General features: G+C 30.1%; 1 protein-coding gene across 2 annotated transcripts; it reads left to right on the top strand.

The window, feature by feature from the left end:
• Positions 1-311: 311 nt before the first annotated feature.
• On the top strand, positions 312-4099 carry LOC111304544 (uncharacterized). Of its 2 annotated transcripts, none has more exons than XM_022901164.2 (5): positions 312-754; positions 1529-1969; positions 2417-2509; positions 3123-3262; positions 3504-4099. In XM_022901164.2, the coding sequence occupies exons 1-5, from the start codon at positions 356-358 to the stop codon at positions 3943-3945; spliced, it is 1515 nt and encodes a 504-aa protein (XP_022756899.2). In that variant the 5' UTR covers positions 312-355; the 3' UTR covers positions 3946-4099. The 2 variants fall into 2 exon arrangements, with proteins under 2 accessions (XP_022756899.2, XP_022756897.2); XM_022901162.2 differs by having other exon boundaries at positions 3087-3262.
• The last annotated feature ends 12816 nt before the right edge of the window (positions 4100-16915 follow it).

The following is a 16915-nucleotide window of genomic DNA, read 5'->3' as shown; positions in this document are numbered from 1 at the left end:
TAAAACCAAAGGTATGGAACATGAGAAAAGGTGTCTCACTTTTCAGCTAACAAAGAAACCCATAATCATGGAGGATGGAATGGGATGTCTCTGCACCTTTCGGTTCTAGTCAAAGGCCAACTGGATCAGTAAGCTAAGAAAAAGCTTTGTCTAGTCGCTTCTATCGGGAAAGTTTTGGGTCTGGATCAGTGGTGGCCAATGATTTGGGTCTGGGCATAGCTGAAAATTGAATATGGGCTAGCTAAATTGTCTATTGAGCATGGGTCTCATGCATTAGGCCCTATAACTTTCACTCTGTCTCTTCTCTCTGTAGGAATTCCTGTGTAGAAAGTAGAAATCATCGTCTCCTAAGAAGATGCAATCACCACGTCTCCACCTCTGCAAGAATTATTGTCTAGGTTTTCACTTTCACCAACCAAATTCTCAAAACTTCTTCTCCTCCCTGTCTATCTCTTCGAAATTTCCTGAACCAAAGATCTCTAAAATAAGACTCATAACCCAAAGCCAGAACAGACCTGGCAATAGCCAGAACAAGACCTGCCCAAAAGGGAAGGTGACAGTGAAGGGACAGAAAGAGAATGTTTGGAGTATTGATCATAATATGGCAAAAGCAGAGAAAGAGAAAGAGGGAGAAAGAACCAAGCAGAAGAGGAGGAAAGGAAAGAGAGTTGTTAAAGGTAGGAAGAGCAAGATTGGTAGAGTTTTGGTGTCTGGGGCTATGTTAATGGAAGTTGAAACTGTTCTCCAAACTCAGGTACTTTATTAGTTGCTCTTATATTTATACCTTTGGAATTTTTGTTAGAATAATTTTTAGGGAATTGGAACCAATGATGAGAACTGTTAATAAATTTGGATTAGGCATTGAAGACTGTACTTTTTTATTTGAAATTTTATTTTCCTGAATATCTCATTATGATTTCTGCTGGGAATGTTGAGTGGACCATGACTTAAATCAGAAAATGGAGTTAGTTTCAGATATGTTTTTGTTCTACTTTAATCTTAGTTGTAGACATAGATATTGTGTTGCTGGATTTGACATGTTTTGAAAGGCTCGTTTGAACTATATGCCAGCTCAAAACAGGAGCACTATCAGGTTGTGTTTCAAACAGAGCTTAATTTGAGCTTCTTTTTGGAAGCTCTTCACTCTTCAGTGCTGTTGATAAGCTTAAAAAAAGAAAAAATGATAAGTAGGTAGTATGACTTAATTGTTCCTAAATTTTCAAGTTTATCGAAATGTAAAATAAATTCTAGATGTGTGGACATAAATTTTTTGTCATTGTTTTTTCTTTGGTGCTTTAATATATTTTCTGCAAATCCCAACATGAACTTTTTAGTTTTCTTTGGCTTCCATAAGAATGTTTTGTTTTCATGTTTGATGCAGAAATATGCTTGGTTTTCCTTTGCCATAAAGAAACTTGAGACTTGAGAGCCTTTAGAGAGGGGGCAAATGGTCTCACAGAGTTTCACTCAGTGAAAATAGACTTAATAAATTTAGTTGTTTGTTTCTTCGGTTTTTATGTTCTTTCAGGAGCCTGTAATAAAACCTGCATGGAATACATTTGCAAGTAGTGTCAGTGGGATATGGAAGGGGGTTGGAGCTGTATTTTCACCTATTACTGCTGAAATGGAGCCAATTGAAATTGGAAACAGTAATGAAAACCTATATGACTGCTACATGCTGACTCGCGTTGAGGCAGTTCCACCTCTCACTGGAAAGACCTCTGAAATCCATAGAATGATAAATTGGTTGACTCTGAATCCACATGGTGAAGTTCCAGAACATATTGGTTTCAGCATTAGAAACAAAGAAGAGTCCGGAGTTGAGAAAGCAACTTTACCTCCGAAAGCAAATGCCAATGACAGTAGGGTCAATAATGTTTTGCCTAAATTTGAGTCTTTTGACTTGGCAACTAGTGATGTGATGGAAGAAGATGTCATGGGTAATGAACCTGGTCTTGTTTTCTTTGAGGTATGATTTATTCATCCTTTCTTCAGTAATTGCTATATTGATATTGAATCGTTTTTTATAAAACCAGGAATAAAATGAGAGACTTTCACACAATGCTTTGAAGAAAATGATTTATTCATCCTTTCAATTCTTTTTTAGTGTGATGTGCAACTCTTGTATCGATAAATGTATAAAATGAATTGGCAACAGATTTTCCTAGATCAATAGAAAAAAAATTGGAATATATTGTATGAGATTTGATTGTGTAGGAGATTAGACTACTGTTTACCATTTTACTAGAAAAGATGTGTATTAAAATATTCAAGGAAAGATGATGCTGATTGGCTGATGTGAACAATTAACTAAATTCTATCTTTTATTTTAGTGAATAATATTAATGTCTTCTTCTCTACATTTTTCTTGATTACTGACATCCGTTACTTGCTGATCAAATTTGTTAACTCACAGGATGGATCTTACTCCAGGGGGCCCCTTGATATTCCTGTTGGCGAAATTGATGATTCTAATAATTACCTTTCTCCAACTTTTAAATTTGAACAAGTAAGTTTTGCATGCCATGTTTGTTGTTTTACCAAGGATTTGCAACAAATCCACATCACAGTAATTTCGCTGTCACTTAATTTTACTGGCAATAATCAGCATGCAACACTGTGGATTAATAATTAGGCCAAGGATACTTGGAATTGTTTCTGTCATTTTGATTAATCAAAAGATATTTAATATTTATTTTTGAGTAAACTGAATTGTGCATACATTCATTCATACAGACACACATGGTGCTATGCCAAGTTTAGGGTGGAAAAAGTCTTGGTTATTTTATCAAATTATTTTGCTGTAATAGACCAGAAAACTGACTCTATTAGTATGAAATGCATTTTGATGGCATCTTTTGGGAAATGTCATTTTTTAATTGGAAATGATGATTAAAGGCTGCGGTAGACTTTTTTTTCAAGAGTCTATATCTCACATTTATCTAGGTAATGGTGCCAAACTTTGATGGTATAAATTTTTTATGAGATTTTCTGGATAATTTGTATTTAAACATGTGAGAAAAGTGTTCCACTTAAAGTTGGGCTTGTGGAAGATGTAAGTTTTGTTTTAACTTTGTTACTTACAGAAGGAAGATAGTTATTCAGTTTGTTTTGTTGCACAGTGTTTGGTCAAAGGTTGCCACAAAAGACTCCGTATTGTTCATACAATAGAGTTTGGTAATGGGGGTTCCGATGTACAAATAATGAGAGTTGCTACTTATGAAGAAGAGTGGGTGAGTCCTGCAAATCATTATGATCAAAGGTATTCTTTTATTCCATTCATGTACAGAACTGTATTTTGATGTTCAATTATTTTGCTGCATGTTTTTAGTTTTGTGATTCAAGCATTTGAAAGTTAAAATGGTTTGTGGTATCTCATATACTGTTGGTCGGACTTTATGCCTAGTGAAATCATCAGCATCAGATGGAAGTTTGCTTAGTTATAAGAGATCTCCATGACTTATAATGTTCATGATGAAACTGATTTAGCGTGTTATATATAGTTTGAACAGTGACCGGGATTTTGATTTGAAGCCATTTTCTCAACGGAAAAGAACCCAACCGTCAGAACTTGTAGGACCATGGAAGGTGTTTGAAGTTAGTGCCACTCCAATATATGGTGACGAGACGGTAGCTGCAGAAGGCAATGGTGCACCTTATGTGTACCTTTGCACAGAAACCTTAAAGAAGAGGAGCTCGCCTGAGAGCTCAGTGTACTTTAGAGAGGAAGAGATGTTAGACATGCAGGATGTTACAGTGCTTTGGCTACCGGGCGGCGTGACTAGTTATGTTGATGTTAATAAGGATGGGATTCTTACTATTGGAGTTGGATGGTACTCAGATGAGGGAATCAACCTTGTTATGGAGCGAGATTATGGCATAGATGGGAAGCTTAAGGAGGTTAGATGGAAATCTGAGGTAAAGAGAAGGTGGCCTGAAGCCTGATCCACTTTCTTTGTAAATATTTGCCCTTTCTTTTCTTTTCTTTTTTGTCTTAATGCTAACTTAAATAAATGCTTTGTATGGCAAACTCCATATCAGAAGGTAAAATGATATACAGAAAGTAATGTAAAAGTGCTCAATTAAGTTTGGTTGCAAACAGACTTCTTTTGAATGATTTGCTGTTTGAATCATTTTACATTTAAGCTACGTTTTCGTAAAAATCAGTTTTCACAAAACTATTTCTGAAAAAAATGTTTATATTTTTTTAAAAGTATTATTTTCCGTTATTTGGATAATTTAATAAAAATATTTTGTTTTGTTATTTGGTTAATTTTTAAAAATTTTTTTTTTCAAAATAATAATATTGACATAACTAATTAAATATTTTTATTAAAATATTAATATTTAAATGAAAGAGGGATTAATTTATATTAAAGTAAAATTAAAAATTTGACATTTTTTTAATAATTGATTTCAAGATGGATTTAATAATTTTTTCTCTCTTCAACTTATCACTTTCATTTTTTGAATCAATTAAAATCAATAATTAAAAAAGTGTAAAGCTGTTCAATTTTCAATGTTGTGAGTGGATTTTTTCTCATTAAAAAATTATTTTAGCATTAAAATATTTACAAATATTGTTTATTATTAACATCATATTTATTATTAATATTTTAAAATATTTAAAATATTGTTTTACTATTAAAATATTTTATATTAAAATAAAATATTTAAAATAGTAATATTTATCATTAAAATATTTAAATTATTAATATTTAATATTTTATAGTAAAAATTTTTCATTAAATTATTAAAAATTGTTATTTCTCTGAATTTATTGTTAAAATTCTCATATAAATTTAATTAAAAATATTTTTAAATAATTAAAATATGAAAATATTCATATTATTAAAAAAGTAATGTTGCTATTCTAAATAATATCGATTAGCATAAAATAGTATAATATTATTAAAATAATATAAAATTTATTTATTTTTGAAATATTTATTATTAATAATATTCAAAATAGTGAGATTTATAATTAAAATATCAAAAGACATTTTATATTAATGTTTTAAAATTTTAAATTAAAAGTAAATAAAAAATTATTAATATAACAATATTTCTAGTTGGATCAAGATAAATTCAAATTAAATAATTATGTCTAAATCTGACTTGAATCGAATTAAATGAGTTTAAAATTTTCATAAATAAGATTAAGAAACAAATAAATATATAATTTTATTATATTAATTTTTTAATTATTTTTAATATATCATATAAAAAATTTTAAATATATCATATAAATTATGTCCAAATTTAAAATTATTGTTTATTATTAAAAGAATATTTATTATTAATAGTTTAAAGAATTTAAATTATTATTTTACTGTTAAAATATTTTATATTAATATAAAAATATTAAAAATAGTAGTATTTATTATTGCAATATTTAAAATATTTAAATTTTAATATTTTTATACTGAAGAAAATTTCATTAAATTATTAAAAGTTGTTATTCGTAGGAAGAAGACGCGTCCACGTATGCATCTTCATTTCACATGCTGCTTTTCCCGCTCGCCGATGCGTTGTCGTTTGGACAATCCTACTCTTACAGCCTTGGAATTCTACCGATAGTCCCATTCTCAATTCCCGTACCCGTTTTTGCTAGAGGTGTTTTTTTGACGATGATTATGAAAAAGGCATATAATTGGGCCAGAAAAATTGGATGTTAGTCAGGTGAATCAGGCCCGTATTGATTACCTTATGGGCCGAATCCTAACTATGCCGGGGCCCATATTGCTTAAAAATATACCGAACAGTTTGGTTCTTTTCGTTGGATTTGTTTGAATGTGAAATGGCCCAACCGTACATGCAACTTGAACTGATTGTTTGAATTGAAACTAATATTTATTAACCTTAAGCTTCTTTTTTTTTTTTATAAAATAAAAAATGAAAAACAAAATTGAGCAGATTGTGTGAGAGATAATTGCCTTGAATGTAAGGAAAAAAAAAAAAAAAAAAGGAAAACTTCATAAGCTGGAGCGTATGTTACTTGGAATGTCTTTAGAAGCATTGAATGTAAATAGACTTTTGGTTGCCCTCCACCGCAAAGTCCCATTTTCTTGAATGGTGGGCTTTAGAATTTGCTAACTTAAATCTAAAGGAAATGTAAACAAGACCGCAGCTTCTTTTCTTTATTCTTGAAGGATACCACATTCTATCATCTAATTTTGAATTTGCCAACTTAATTCTTTATATATGCCAACTGTTTCATATACCATATACTATTATCTACTTTTTTTAATATTTGAAATTATCAATAAGTAGATTTTTATATAAAATCTAGTAGTTTTCTTGCATTATTTCTTAAATTCACAGCATATATATAGTAAGATTTATGAAATATTTGACACCCATAAATTGATTTTAATTTTTGAAAAATAATAGTAAGGATTATTTTGAAAGACTTCACTTTATATTTGAATTTGAATGGCAACATATGTACTTGATCAACTGAGTGGGTGTATCTAAATTCAAGCATTAGGACATGCTGAGATTGGATATTCTGATAAATTCGGACTAAAAAGTAAATAAATGAATAAATAAATGTTGATAGCAAAGTTGGTGAAGATTGTTCAGTTTTACCTTAAGAACATTCCTTTCAAACTTCAAACCCCATTTATGAAACAACAAAATTGAACAGTGTTTATGGGCAAGTTATGGGACATAAAAGGGACCCACCAAATATCTGATGCCTCACTCTACCATCATGAAATTTAGAAGACTTTAGAAACTGATTGAAAGGCCATGATTGTTGCATGGAATTCAGTATATACTGCCTTCAGCTACTTTCTCTCTTATTGCTTCAAATTGTTATCTTTTTGTGAGGGTTGTTTATTACACTTTTGAATCTTGAATATAGAAATCATGGAGATGTCGGTTCCCTTGGTAACCCTCTTTTTCTTTCTCCTTCATTGAGAAATATGGTTGAGTGTTTGTTTGGTATAATATTTTTCCTCCAATTTGTTGCTTCAATCCATTTTTAATGTTGAACTAATTTTCCCCCATGTTTTTTTTATTGAAAATTTGCCAATTCAGAGGATGGTGATCTCTATCTCTATGTGTCTCCTCTTATCCTTTTCATTAGTCTTATCTCATTTTTGTGTTACTATCAGAGTGCAATGCTGGAGATATTATCATTCAATTAATTCAGATATTAACACTTGATCTAGAGAATCTGCCTTTGAATGCGTCATTCTATATCTGGCTAAAGAATATCTGACGAATTTTGTAATCATTATGAGGTACAGGGGCATTCACCATCTACAGTTTGTTTCTGTTATTTTTCTCCGTTCAGGGAGGAGGGGATTGCCGCTGGGGGATTTGAAGGATCTATATTTTAAGAAGATATAATTTTTTTAATTGTTTGTAAATCATTTTTGGCTTCATTTTGCACTCACATGTTCCCTTTCCACCAATAGCAAAATGATTCAAGGAATGGGGTTTATCTTGGCAGCAAACTCTTCTTTTGTCATTGAATTTGAACCCTTAACATTTGTGCATACACTGCAGGCAACCAAGAATTTATTCCCGGTGGGATATGCAAGATTTATTAGTAGAAATATGAACAGACAAATTAAGGAAGTGAATATCAAGATAACTCATTCCAGCCTATAGAGAATTAAACAGTACTGAACAGATTGTTTGTGCAAACCTTATGGAACTCCAAAAAGCCTCCAAATAAGCCCCAAAAGAATCTGAATCACTATCATTGTAAATGATCTAGTACAATTTTTGACCAATATTTGCATGTTCCGAAAAAGCTTTTGAATTGTTTGATGGTTGATATATACATTAATCAACTGTAATTTGTATCTTTGGAACCTAACAATAGATATATCCGTTTCTTGCACATTAGAATTGAGATCATAAACATGAGAGAACTAGAGTTAACAACTTCCAGTTGCAGAATCACCGTCAAGGCTTCATTAATTGAAACAAAATTCCAAGAATGCGGAGTATGAATAAACTAGTACTTGGCCACTTTTTGGTGCTAAATTTTGAATCTAATTGAAATTTCAAAACTTGGGAGTTAGTGATATGCAAATTGTTACTTGCAAAAGAACAAATTTGTTTTTCTTGTATCACCAACAAACGATTAGTTCCACTACCACTGGCACAGTCTGCGCCACTTGACCAACATAACCACTGTGATGCAATGTTTAGAATTGAATAGCCACAAGGAGAAAAAGAATTATTCACGAATCTATGATGAAGGTGTTTGTGAATTTGATACGAATTTTTCTCACAAGTGTTCCAAAAGCAGTCATTACAATGCAATAAACAAGAAGCAATTGATGAGAGAAGATATTCGTTGTCCTTTTTCTGGTTCAGTTGGTTCACAGTAGCTGAAGCAGCATGATATGACTAAGCGACACGGTATATGCCTCCATTTGTAGCAGCTAGAATTTTACAAGAACCCTTTTTCCTCATATTCCTTGACTTTTTAACAGAAATCTTTTAGAAACTAAAGAAGAAGAAAAAAACAAAAGAGTGCATTTCTTAACATCTTTTGTTTCAAAATTTCCAAATCCGCAGGCTGACCCCTTTTCCCATATCCTCTTAGGAGAAAAAACGGGGAAAATAAAAGATTTGCTTTGAACCGACCAACTGCATCAGCCGCTTAAATAGTCTCCTTGAAAACTATATGTGCCTTCAGTTAACAGTACATGCATTGCTTTCCCTTTTTTTCAGCATTTAGCCAAACCTTGAAATGAAGTCAAATTAAGAAGCACCAAATAAATTAATTAATCATCTAATAAAGAATATTAAATCTGAGCTTATAAGGGCATATTAAAAAGGGGTTTGTTTGTCTTCATAAGGTAATCATTTTCCTTGAAATAAAAGTGAAAATAATTGGGACGATTAATTGGTTAAGATTATTCCTGGCAACTAATATTAAGTACACATTTCATGATTCTTTCTAGGGCTGAGCTCACCTGTAATTATCAGCAGCTCCTTTGAATTTGGTGAATGGTTTACTCAATTTATTAAGTTGTGTAACTAAAGCCGCATAGATTGTGCCAATGGCCGCGTGAATTATTGATAGAATTTTGATATAAAAAAAATAAATTACTAATATGAACAATTAGAGATAAAAAAAAATTCCTTTAAAACCTAACAGTTTAATGGGGAGAGCAAAGCTAAGTTAGCCACCTCCTGAACAAGCTGGGTTCTCTTTGTGGCTAATGATCATGAGTTTAGAAATTGATCAAACCCTTTAGAGTATAAGGGTCAAAATTGCATTTTTTAGTGCAAATGGTAGTTACAACTTTTTGAAGAAGATCTTCATATTCTAGTTAAGGTTACATTAGAAATTGCTTTCTTAAAGTAGTTGTGTGGTGTATGGAAAGATTGGGGAGTTGTTGAGAGAAAGAGAGATAGTAAAAAATTGAAGCTACTACAGTTGTTGTTGGTGTTGTGGAGGGAGTTGGGAGGGTCCTTTCATGGGAAGAAATAAAGAAAGAGAGAGAGAGAGAGAGGACTGTGGATGAAGTAACAGGTGAAAGTGAGTGGAAAGGGGAAGAAATGCGAAGGAAAGATGTGGGGGTGGGAGTGATCATAGTTTCTCTTCCTCTTTTTGCAGGGAAGGGTGGTCCGAATGGACATGTTATGCCCTGTATGTCTTGTATATTGGAATTTGATTTGGCAGGATTTGAAAGGCTCAATCGTTTTCCATCTTTCAACTGCATTTGGACATTTTTTACATGGATGGAAGTTTTGATGTACCCCACCACTCATTGCCTCCAAGACTCGGGTCTCTCTCCCTCCCTTTTCCTCTCTGATTTTTCTAATAAATATTAATATTTCATTTGCCTCTCTGGCAACCAGAATATCTAGCCCTGCTCATGAACACTGCCCACATAACCTTGCTTAAACAAATGAATAAATCATACTTTGAGTGATTAAGACAGCATAATTAAGGCACAACCATCTCATTAGCTAATTTCATCTTGACCATTTTTATAATTAAAAACCCAAGTACCTCATATTAAACTTTCTTTGGAGACAAGGAACTTGAACAAACTCCTTATAAAAACAACCTAATAAAAAAAGATCTAAAAATGAGATGAACATGTCGGTTTTGTGCGTTTAATGGTTGAATTGGTAAGGTTTTCTCTCTGCTAAAACAAGTGCTTCTTCGTATATTTTCTCTCTTTCCATGAGCATAATTTTAGTGCACGGTGTCAATCGTCAAAAAAATATTTATATTGGTTGGTCAGGGAGGAACAAAATTAAGTGCAGCTCCTAACCCTACACCTCTAGGCTACAAAATATGTGCTATAGAGTGGAGACAGAAATATATATTCCTTTCTGATTTGCACTATTTGCGAAGACAAACACCTTTCTCAAGTACGATCCATTCCCTTTACTCTCTCTTGAATACAAAAAGGTTCAATAGCATTTGGAAGAACACTCCATTTGCAGATTTATGTACGTAATACGCATGAACATATATATCCAACTTCCTACCCAGATATATAAATTAAATATAAAAGATATATACTTGTTTTCATAGTTTTTCAAACCATGTATTCTTCTATAATAATCAAATAAATATGCCAATCTCGGCTTAATTAGCTCTAGTTTAAAGGGACAGATCTTTTGATAGGGTTGAGCCATAAGGCTATTCTGTTAGGAATGTGTGGAGTCTAGTCCTAATTGATTAGCTAATTAAAAGGCCTAAAATCTTATTGCATTTGACTATGCAATGAAACTCCACATATAAAAGAGTGAGGGCTATTTTTTGTAATCAGAGTGTGGCGCGAAAAGCTAAAAAAGGAAAAAAATAGCAAAAAAAATAGAGAAAAAAAGAAAAAGAGAAAATTGATTGAATAAAAATCGATCCATAATCCGATTGAACTGAAATTTTATAAGCAAGTTCATGATTCAGTGTTCTACATTTTGAAAGGTGAAAATCCGGTTTGAAACATTTTAAGAATAAATCTATGGTGTATTTGTTGAGTCATTTATTTTGTGAGATTTTTTTAATTGTCTCTTTATTTATTGATTAACTCTAATTTTAGTTAGAGTAGAATTTTGTATATCTATTATTTAATAGTAGAGATTTTTTTTATGATTTGTGATTTTTTTTCTTTACACTTGAAGGTGTTTCACATAAATTTTGGTGTACTTTATTTTTTTGTATTGTTGATTGTTGATTGTTGTCTATTGCTGTGAGTTTATTATGATATATTACTTTTGTGTTGTTGTGTTTATTACTTTTGGCCTAACAAATGGTATCAGAGTGAATGTTATTTTAAGATATTAATATAGAAGCAATTCAGGATAGAAGTAAAATTTGTTTGAGATTATAGAGAATGATACATATTCTATGATAAAATTAATATCATCAAATTATTCAATTTCAAAACCTATGATGAAGGATAATTTATGCTACAAAGATGTGTATAAGTCCATATTAGGTGATTTGACTAAACCAGCAGATATGAAATATGAAAACTAGAAGAAGTTAGACAGAAAGACATTGGCTACAATAAAAAAATAGGTTGATATCAACGTGTTCATAATATAGCGCATGAGATAGATGCACATATTTTTTGAAAAAAATTGACAGTATTATATGAGAAAAATTAGGCATAAATAAAGTTATACTTGTTAATAAACTTGTAACTTTATGATACATGATAGATAATCGGTGACAGAGCACTTAAGTGATTTTTAAGATATATTTAATCGGATGATTATTATAGAGCTTAAGATAGATGATGAAATAAAAACATTGTTTCTTTTAGATTTATTATCAGACAGTTAAAATAATTTAGTTACGACTGTTCTTAATTCAACTCTTGATTACAAGGTAACATTGGAAATGATAAAGGATAACATGTTTAATGAAGAAGTAAAGCAAAAAGATTTGACCATGTTAGCTCAAAGATTTAGAATAAACCAAGAGGGGGGTGAATTGATTTTAATGAAGTTTTCAAAAATAATATTCAATAAGCACAAATTTTGCTAAACAATTAAACACAATAATTGAAAGTAAATAAGAGATAGAGATAAAGAAAATAACACCGCGATTTATAGAGGTTCAGTCCTTCCTTAGATACCTACATCCTCTCTCTTAACCTCTCTTGCCAAGGGGTTCAATCCACTATAAGTGTTGAAGATTACAATCAAGCTTCTCTAATCTTTACAAACTCAACATAATATACTCTTAAGGGTTATCCTCCCCATTAAGCTTACAAACTAACAAAACAAAAAAATGAAATGTTTTGCAAACTCTAAGAACCTCACAAAGGTTAGGTGTTTGCTAAGTTGAAGTACACAAAGGTATAAACAAGAGAATGATGAATGAACAACAAAAATAGTTTGGATGCAATAAATACAAAGATATAGACTTTGAAGCTCTAAAAATTCTTGATTATTTGAGAGAATGAAAATATTGCTTTTTTACTTTTGCTCTTTTGATTCATCTATCTTCTTAGTGTGTTGGAGTGCCCCATTTATAGAAAAATTGATGAACTAACCGTTGGGAAAGCTTGGAGTGAAGAAATGCCCATTGAAAGCATGAAAAAGTAACCGTTGGAGCATTCTGGGCAAGAACCGATCGATCCCTTCCATGAGGGGATTGATTGGTTCATGTTTTGAACCATTTTTCACTTGAAATTTGCCAAACCGATTGATCCCCTATGTGGGGGGATCGATCTCTTTTCTGAAAATTTAGTCCTGGGGCATTCTGGTTGAAAACCAATCGATCCCTTATAGAGGGGATTGATCCTGTCCATGCTGGGTGATAGTTTCCTATTTTGTACTCTACTCACTAATTTAATCATAACTTGAGTTATACAAATTCAAATTACAAACCGTTTGAAGATTTAGAAACTAGACTTAAAGGGCTTTCTATCCATATAAATTTATCACCTAATTCATTATGTAAGAATTATAGTGAATTTTCAAATTTACCCCTTATGTAATTTTTCTGACAACTGTAGAGTGTCTAGTAAAAATTCAAAATCTTTTCTTAAAAAATTTGGATTTTAATTTTGTTTAATCCATTAGAAAGTAGACTCAAAGAGCTTTTCAATCATATAAAATTAAAATATTAAAACTTTATGAATTAATATAAAAAAATAAAATAAATTCAATGTTGGAAAACTGTGTTATTGTAAAACAGCTTTCTTAAGTTAATCTATTTCTCAAAACCAATATGGTCAAAATTGTATTAAGTAAAAAATGAATAAGTTCACTTTAAAAACAACAATTGAACTTTCATTTAAGCTCAAATAAATAATCTTTAAAGATAGATTTGGTTTGAGAAATATGAAAACAAAGAAATGTTTGTTTAAGCTTTGAAAATCATATTATTTATTTAGTACCAAAATATAAAACTTAAGAACATGTACTAAATAAATCTTTTTCAAAATCTTGATCAAGTTTATTTAGCTTTAATATTTTGTTATTTCAAAATAAGGATCAATTCAAGGTCAACAATCTCTCCATTTTTTATATGATAAAACTTAAAGATAAATTTGCTTGATAAAAAACTTTCTTTGAAACATTTAAGATTTTGAAAAATATTTTGAAAAACTCCCCCTTAAACAATGCATGGCAAAACTCCCCTTCAATTTTTGCATCTTAATCCAACACAACTCAACAAACATATGTTAATCAAATATATCAAATAAGCATAATCAAACATATGCATGTCAAGTACAAGCAAATTTGTTCATATAATATTTCTCCCTTTTTTTTGTCATAGCAAAAGGCATTAGCAAATTAATAAGCAAATAAACACAAAGAGGCATCATTAACAAATATATTCATAAAACATTTCTCCTTCTTTTTGTTTATGCTCTTTATACCAAATGTTTAAGCTCCTATATCTATTGCTATAAGCATACAAGAAGAAATATCTCTAAACTCTCTCCCTTTTTTTGTCATTTTAAAAGAAAAAGATATCAATTCAAGGCATGGGACAAAGTGCTTGATACCAGTAATATCAAAAGTATTTTGAATGCATGTAATCAAGTATAATATACACGATGAAGTTCACATACATGTATTCAAGCACAAAAACATAAGTGTATCCAATTTTAGCATTTTAGCATATGTCATCATATTTACTACATAAAATTTATGAGCAAAGGATAATGAATGATATGCAATCTACTCATAAATCATGTTATCATAAGATGTGCTTAGAACTTAAAACATCAATAACAATTAAGCATAAATTCAAGCACATGCATACAAGCTCATACCAATTTTAAGGATACCATTGTTAAAGATATGTCATCAAGAAGCGTATCAATTGTTATCACAAAATAAATTAAGTAAAATTGTATTCTAATATTGCTTCTCATTTCAAAATAAAGATTAATCAATTTAAGGCACACACAATTTTGCTTGAAAGGTATAAGCTATATCAAGGATATAACATATGCATACAAGCTCATACCAATTGTTAAGGATACCATTGTTAAAGATATGTCATCAAGAAGCGTACCAATTGTTATCACAAAATAAATCAAGCAAAATTGTATTCTAATATTGCTCTTCATTTCAAAATAAAGATTAATCAATTTAAGGCACACACAATTTTGTTTGAAAGGTATAAGCTATATCAAGGATAGGTACATAAACAAGTGTCTATGAAAGTTAAAAAAAATCTTTAGTAATTTTGATACCAATTGTTAGCAATTTTATTCAACAACTATCATAGAGCACACATACTTTAAGCATATGAAATATTCATTCAACATATACATAAATAGTAATCTTTTATAAGCTATCATATCCAAACAAGAACCCAAAAGCTCATACGTATATAATAAAGCATGAATACTGATGAGCAATAAGGCTCAATTATCATCATGTCATAATAAGGATTATTCAAGCATTTTCCAAACATGATAAAAACATAAGCTATAGTAAAGAAATAATAAAAGTATAATTATTCAAATATAATCCAAATTATTTCAATGCATAGCAATGTACTTAACTCAAACATATATAAGTATTTAATCATATATTTCAATCAAAATTATAAAAGCATATACAAAATATATAAGCAATATACCCAAAAAAAAATGCAAGCATTTAGGCACAATTTGGTACATGCCATCTCAATGTCAATCAATGAACATGTATGTGAATTTCAAGTTTATAATTCATAATCTATGAGTCAAGGCAATTGAAAGATCAAGAAATCAATATATTCAACTCATATTCATGTTCAAAGATTCAAACAAATATTCATGCATTAAAAACTAGTAATCAAAATATTCAAGAACTAGGCATGAATATTAATGAAGGTGAATTAATCAATCCAAGCTTTAAAAAAAATATTAAGATAAATTTTATCAAGTAGCTTGGTGATTAATTTGTATAATGTGTTCATATCTTCAATCACAAAATCATATATTTGCACATATTAAAGCAAGCATGTATATGTATTCAAACTCACACATCATATCATAAAGTTGATACATTTACCTCCATCCATGTCAAGCTTTGTTGTTGTGCTCATTTGGCTTTGAATTCTTCAATTCATTTCATTTGAGCAAAACTAGGCTTGATTGATGAGGATGACATATTTTGCTTGCTATACTTGAAATTTTAAAAATGTAGGCTCATTCATGCTCATTTCAAGTTCTCCTAGCATAGACTTAGACAATTTTCTTGACAAAAGATTTTCATTAGAAGCACCAAGAAAATCAATTGATAAAAATTATACCAATTGTTAGAAAATAATTTCATATTCTAAGTCATTATAGGTAAAGGAAAATTTATTCACTAAGAACAAGTTGCTAATTACAAGGGAGATATATATACTTAAGCTAGAGGCCATATATCAAGTTAAGCATCAAATATCATAATATTGGCACTAAAGCTAAAGTTCTCATCAAATGTGCAAAACATGAGTCCTTTCTAGATCATTTAAAATTATTGAACACAAAAAATACATATTCAATATTCATATATATTTTTAAAAAAATCACCAAAGAATATGCCAAAACAAATTTTAGGCCATATAAAAACTAAAAACTCAAGGAAGACATATTTGTCATCTAAAACATATTCAAGAAAATATTAGCACAAAAGCACAAATATGTCTACACAAATTATAGGCCATAATCAATAATGACTTAAGCTAAAAATTAGCATCATAAGAAATTCATTTACTTAAGTCATGTTGTAATTATTTCAAGTCAAGAAAAATCACATTTATCATATATGCACACACTTGACAAGAACAAAAGATGAACTAACAACATATATCATTAAACACAATTAGTTCATCAATACTTAATCCCAAACCAAAAGATAAGTCAATTAAGCACAAGTTCTAAAACATTTCACAAAATTAATGAATCAATTTAGCACAAGAAGAAGTATATTTGAAAATATTTTAAAAATTAAGAGATAAAAAATTTAAGTATTTTCAAATCATAAGCATTAAGGTCAAGTTGAACCAATCATCATATGAGCACATACTTTGACCAAAAACATATATGAACAAAGAATCAATTTATCTTATTTAAGCACATAAAGTTCATCAATTCATCAATCAAGAGTTATAACAATTTAGAACATAACAATCAAGTTTTAAAAAATATTTCACAAAATCCAAGCACTATAAACAAATTGAGCAATTTTTAAACATCATGGTCATTCATGCTAAAATCATTCCTAACAAATATATTTATGCAAAATAAATGCATGTTCAATTCAAGCTCACATTTTTTCAAGTGAAATTGGTGTATTCAAGATATATCAATAAAGCATATACCAATATCCATTAAGCACTCTATGTCTAACAAGAATAGGTAACCCAATTTTGCATAATAAATCAAGCATCCAAATTTCATCAAGAATAGGTAACTAAATTTAAATCTTCTTCAAATAAAAGTTTAAAGGTTACCCATCTCCATTGTGTGTCTAG

The sequence above is a fragment of the Durio zibethinus genome, chromosome 21, assembly GCF_047325235.1.
Source record: "Durio zibethinus cultivar Kanyao isolate XHJ-2024 chromosome 21, ASM4732523v1, whole genome shotgun sequence".
Taxonomy (NCBI): domain Eukaryota; kingdom Viridiplantae; phylum Streptophyta; class Magnoliopsida; order Malvales; family Malvaceae; genus Durio; species Durio zibethinus.
This window is presented reverse-complemented; position numbering and strand designations above follow the sequence as displayed.

Coding starts and splice junctions, on each gene's coding strand:
- LOC111304544 (XM_022901162.2), top strand. CDS start 356: ATGCAATCACCACGTCTCCACCTCTGCAAGAATTATTGTCTAGGTTTT. Junction 2,510..3,086: donor CAACTTTTAAATTTGAACAA/GTAAGTTTTGCA, acceptor TGTTACTTACAG/AAGGAAGATAGTTATTCAGT. Junction 3,263..3,503: donor GCAAATCATTATGATCAAAG/GTATTCTTTTAT, acceptor TGTTATATATAG/TTTGAACAGTGACCGGGATT.